Source organism: Myotis davidii, unplaced genomic scaffold, assembly GCF_000327345.1.
Source record: "Myotis davidii unplaced genomic scaffold, ASM32734v1 scaffold189, whole genome shotgun sequence".
In the NCBI taxonomy this organism is placed as follows: Eukaryota; Metazoa; Chordata; class Mammalia; order Chiroptera; family Vespertilionidae; genus Myotis; species Myotis davidii.
In genome coordinates this window covers 315,221-320,698 of record NW_006383017.1, presented here as the reverse complement: position 1 = coordinate 320,698, position 5,478 = coordinate 315,221, and the positions used below count along the sequence as shown (strand labels likewise).

Here is a 5,478-nt window from a genome sequence, read left to right as displayed (position 1 = left end):
ACAGTTGTTCCTCTTTTTTCCCCCCATAGCTCGTGCACCAGGTTTTTCTGCTGCTACTTGCACTGGTTGCTTGTAGCTGGGCCCAAAGCTGGCATTTCCGGGGCTTGGCACCTCTGCCAGGGTTTCCTCCTCGGAGATCACCTGCCAGTTTTGCCCTAAGAATATCCACGCCAACAGGGAGAAGCGTCTGGTGCCTTGGGAAGGCGGTGGTCATGGCAGAGGGTGTCATGTGGGCATTAAAAGGCTCACGGGTTCTTTCATCTCAGCTTTGTCCGGGGAGATAAGCAAGTCCAGAATGCGAAACACCCTTGGATGTGAGCCACATGAGTCAGGCTTGTAAATTCCCCATCCCCGGCCTGCCTGCTGGGACTCTTGAGAAAGAGGGGTGTGGGGTGTGGGCCACCCTAAATTCCTTGCACATACGCTGGTTCCCTGTGTGCTCAGGGGCCCAGACAAAAGCCTTATCACGAAGCAAAAGGATCCTTTTGTTTAAAACGATTCCTCCCACCAAGTGTTTGGGCAGCATCCTTGGGACAAAGCCAGAGGGAAAAATCAAACTCAAGCTTGCCTTGAGCGATGTGACATTTTTACTCCCTCTGAGAGCTGTGATTTGCTATTGTGAGGAGAAAACAAATGAGCTAAACAAGATGTGTTCTGGGAGAGTTTTCATGAGTGGACTCCCCTGATTCCAAAGCCCCTCCCCCGCACCTTAAGGGAGACCTGGACCGACTCCACTTTTTTCCCAGAACCCCCTGCTTCCATCCGGCCGCACGAAGGCCACGGGCCACTGAAATTAACGATCTTGTTCCCCATCTCAAAATACACACTTGGGGGGTTGACAAGAATTGAGCACTCATTTTTGCCATTAACCATTATTTTGCTAATTTTTCAGGCTGTGCAGTTTTCAAGGAAAATTAAATCCCTATGCGCCGGATTCATTTTACACCAAACTCATCAAAATGTGGCTTTCAAGGCCCCTTTGAAGTCTTAAGACTAGACATGTGGTCCAGGGCCCGAGTGTTTACAAGCGCATCGGAAAGAGACATGTTAATTAAATGTTTCCTCTTCTTGGCAGCCTTGCTGATGAGTGCGGCACTGGGTTTCAGAGGAAACTGGATGAGGAGGAGGTAGGCATCTGGTGTCGACAGGGCAGGGCCCACCTGGCGTCTGCCTAACCTCCTTCGCCACTAAAGAGTGATGGTCCTGGCAGGGCAGGGCCAAGTGGACAGTGAGTGAGAAAGGGTCTGGCACCGGCCTGTCCAGGGTTAAGTTGCAGTTTTCACGGTGTTTGTACAAACAATAGCCGGTTCCCATAGCAGCCAGTCCAGGTGCAGATAAGAGCTGCCCGTGGCTCTAGCTGCTGACCACAGTGCACAGGTTCCACCGGGATGTCTTTGAAGTAACCGGCAGGGGACCGCCAGGCCCCGCTGTAGGAGGCAGTCACGGCAGCAGACAGCAGTGGCTGAGACTCACTGCTCCCCGTGGGATTTCATGTGATCCCCCAACCGCTGAGGGGGGCGCCCTCTGAGTGAAGCAGCCTCCCCGAGCCACATGGTGGGTGGCTGAGCCACTGTTCCAGCCTAAGGTGCCTGATGCCAAAGTCCACTCTGCCACCTGATAACGCTGCCTCCTGAACCCGCCCGGCTCCAACCAGGTAGAGACCAGTGGCTCTGCCTTGTGCACCTCTGGGGACAAGCCCAGCCTACTGTGGCCTGTCCAGACCTCCTGGGCAAAGCCTGCACCCCTCAAAGGCCACAGACCTTGTCGGGAATCCGGGCCCACAGGCTAGGCTGCTCCCTCCAGAAGGGGCAGGACAGACCCTCCTCCCCTCCCACCTGTCAGAGGTCAACAAATCGCCACCCTCATCAACAAAGGGGTGTCAGGAAGAGACACAGGGAAGGATCCAGAGTCCTTTCTGCCCACCTTTCCTTCCACCCCTCAACTCCAAGGTGGTGAGGGATGGGGTGGGGGGCAGCTGGGACTTCCCATCACCATGGCCACGGCTCCTGCAGGTGTCACCAGGGAGGCAGCCCCGCTCTGGAGGACAAACTGGTAGGGACCCAGGGTCTGCCTCAAGTGAACCTGGGGAGTGCAGACATGTCACTGCAGCCCGAGCTAGTGTTGTCGCTGTAAAATGGTGTCACAAAACTGCCGTAAGGGGAGGAGAAGGCACGGAGGTAGTGACATCCGCAGCAGAGGGAGAGGGCCGGCTGTAGCACCAGACCCGAGCCCTGCTGTCCACGGACAGTGGGATGACAGGTTGTATTGTTTTTTGTTTGAATAAATTCCTGACAATGGGGCTTCTCGTGTAGGTAGGATTGGCTTTTTTTTTGCTCTTTTTAAATCCACAGCCTTCACCTAGGATTTCCTATGTGGGATTCTTACTCAGGGCAAGTCTCAGCAAACCTCCACAGGAAGCTGTGTGGAGGGGTCAGGGCCCGCACACCCCCTTCCAGTGTCCCGCACTCTCAGGGGGACCCTGTCTGGATAAATTCCCTCTGAGGCTCAGGGAGAAGCCGGGCCTCCCCCTGCAAAGGACGCCAGGCTCCTGGTTGAAACAAGCGGCTGATCTGTGTGCTATGGGCCAGGGATTGGAGGGGCAGGTCAGGCTCCAACCATTCACCAGACTGAGCTCTAAGGAGCAAACATTTTATTTAATAAGTTATAAGATACAATTTACAGTCGGCATTTGATTCCAGTTTCGCTTCCTTGTCCCAGTTTACGAGGCCTGTGGTCCTTTCACATGAGGCTTTAGGCCGCTCCAGTTTCGAACGTTGGGCGTTTGCCAACACTGGCCCCCAGCTACGATCCCTTGGTGCCGGTCCCCCACCCGGGCCCCGCCCCACCCACGGAGGCACTTCAGCCACAGTGCCACTTCCTGAGGACTGAGCAGCGACCAGGAGGGTCTGCCTGCCCGACCACACTCCACAGCGGGCCCTGCCGCCAGCCAGTCCCTGACGCTTTAACTTTAGTCCAAAGTGGGGGTGCAGGAAGGGGTGCACAAGGCCTTACACCCCGTTTGTGGAATCTTGCACCTGCATGTTGCTTTCCAAACACCATCTGGATGACACGGGGCCAGGGCCAAATACACACCTTTTGCTCTTTCTGCCAAACAGTGAAGGACCAGCGATGAGCTGCTGTCTACCTCGCTCGACGGGTCCCTGACTCAGACCAAAGGCCGGCAGGAGTTTCCTTCTTTCCTATCTATAACTATTTTCCAGGAAAAGTGGCCCCCGAGACAGACTGGGCTGGGTTTTGTCGCGTGATGACTTCCGCTGACACGCGGACCCCTCACGGCCACCGGGAACCCGTTGGTAAAGCTCATCAGACTGGCAAGTGGCTGGAGTGTGTGTAAGCACAAGGGCTAGTGTTGGTTACAAAAAGGGATCTTTGGGAAGTGGGGGGCTGCTTGTCACTGCAGACGCTCCTCAGACCGAGACTCATCAGGCTTTAAGAGCAAGAACATAAACATGGCTGCCAGGATGGTCACACGTCCGGACTTCGCAGGGAAATGATCAGCAGACGAGGGAGAGGCGGCGGGAACCCCTCCAGGCCAGTCGGCCACCGCGTGGTAAAAAGGCCACAGAGCAGCGTGGGGTGGGAACGAGTGGTCAAAGCAACGTGTCCACCTAGTAGCCTTTTCTTACATGGGGTGGGCACTGGACGAGGGGACGCTGGTTTCAAGCCATCTACTTTTCTAAACAACAACCTAAGGTAGGGCTCCTCTTTTCCCTGCCCCTCGTCCCTGTCTGGTTTCATAGGCTGGTACCCGGTTGCGTGTCTAACACCAGCCTTGCCTGTGTTCTTGGTCTGTCTGCAGGGGACGATCTGCGCCACAAGAGGTCAGGTTTGCTCAGCCCACCGCGCGAGCTTGCATTTCCCCAGTGTTCCCAACGCGTCCCCAATGAGTCAAGTCTAGGATTTCGTTCTGAAGGCACTTTAGAATGGCAATGTTTTTGGGATGGGGTTTCAGACCCACAAACAGGTCGGAGGATTTCGTAAAAAAAAAAAAAAATCGAGTTATAAACAAGCAACAAAAGCAACCACCTGAAGCACCTCCCGGGATTTGACGAGCAGGCGTTTAAGGCACCGTGATGTGGAAGGGGCTGCCGGGGATGTGTTCCTCTCCCCACTTCACGGCCAGGACATACTCCCCCTTCTCCTTCACAACGTAGGTGACGTTGTACTGTTGGCTGCCCACGTGTTTCATGGAGACCTCTTCGCAGGGGGTGGTGGGCCCGTGCACCCCGATCAGCAGCATGTTGGAACCTGAGAGGCAGAGGGAGGTGGTTATTCCGTGAGGATGAACCCCAGAAGGCAGAGGACAGAAGGGAGCCAGCGGAATGATACCAGCTACCGCCTGCTGAGCTTCTATGATGAAGATGGGGACTGAGAGGTGGGAGTGTGGGGTTCTGAGCAGGCCTCACAGAGCCCAACACTGTGGGTTCAAATCCCTGCCCTGCGCTTCCTAGCCGGGTGACCTTAGACATAGAACTTCACCTCTCTCTGTCTTAGCCTCCCCGTCCGTAAACAGGGGCAACACTAGCACCAGCCTCACAGGGAGGAGTGCTCTGTGAAGCCCTTGGCACATAATAAGGGTTGTCCCTGTAGGTGTAGATTGTTCCGATCTGTTATTCTCATGAGAACTTTATGGAAGGTACTATTATTCCTATTTTAGAGAAGAGAAAACTGACTTTTAGAAAGAGATTTAGTAAGTTTCCCATGGTCACATGGCATTTAAGGAAGGAAGAGAGGAAGGGAGAGAGGAAGGAGGAAGGGATGAGTGAGTGGTGGAACCAGCCAGGTTTCCAGCCAGATGTGCTCGATGCCAGAACCCGGCCAACTCACCACTGACACCCAAACAAATACCCAAGTCCGAATTGCTATTAAGTTTGAAGGGATTAGGGGCAGAAAAAACTCAAGAGGAAAATCCTTTAAAAATACTAAGTGCAAAAGAATAAGGTAATAAGCACGGTTACTTGCAAATGGCTGGGTTACATGGGAGGGTGGGCACTGCAGACTGGAGCAGGGAAGACGAAAGCAGAGGCGGTGCCCAGCTACCGGCCCCCGCTCCCGCCCCCCCTCCCCTCCCAGCAGGGCCAGGCTGCCTACCGGCTTTGCTGCAGTCCACCAGGAAGGAGCTCTTCTGGCCCACGAAGGCCTTCGAGAGCCCTGCCCCCTTGGAGGTCACCTTGCTGGCGTCTGAGGATGCCTTGGGGATGGCGCTGTAGCAGGTCTCCGTCGAGGACCTGGTTACCGACTCCACCAGGATGGACGAGGTCTCGTTGGCCAAGCCGGGGCTGACCAGACGCTGGCCTAGGACATGAAAGGGAGGGAGGAGGGCATGAATGACCAGATCAAGTGGGTCCCTCAGCCAGAGGGGGAAAGTGCCCCCACACCCCAACACCTGGATCCAAAAGCCCCCACTTCCCCATCTCACACCCATAATGTCTTCTAACCCCCCCCCCCCACCCTTGG

The 5,478-nt window shown here is 55.2% G+C and overlaps 1 protein-coding gene across 6 annotated transcripts in view; it reads right to left on the bottom strand.

Moving 5' to 3' along the window:
• Positions 1–2,628: 2,628 nt before the first annotated feature.
• Positions 2,629–5,478, bottom strand: part of FLNB (filamin B) — a 133,958-nt gene continuing 131,108 nt past the window's right edge. For all 6 annotated transcript variants that reach the window (XM_006779108.2, XM_006779110.2, XM_006779112.2 and 3 more), the window contains 2 exons: positions 5,113–5,316; positions 2,629–4,269 (listed from right to left, as the gene is read on the bottom strand). In XM_006779108.2, coding sequence (XP_006779171.1) covers positions 4,082–4,269; positions 5,113–5,316 — 392 coding nt within the window. In that variant the 3' untranslated portion in view covers positions 2,629–4,081. The remainder of the gene's footprint in view (positions 4,270–5,112; positions 5,317–5,478) is intronic.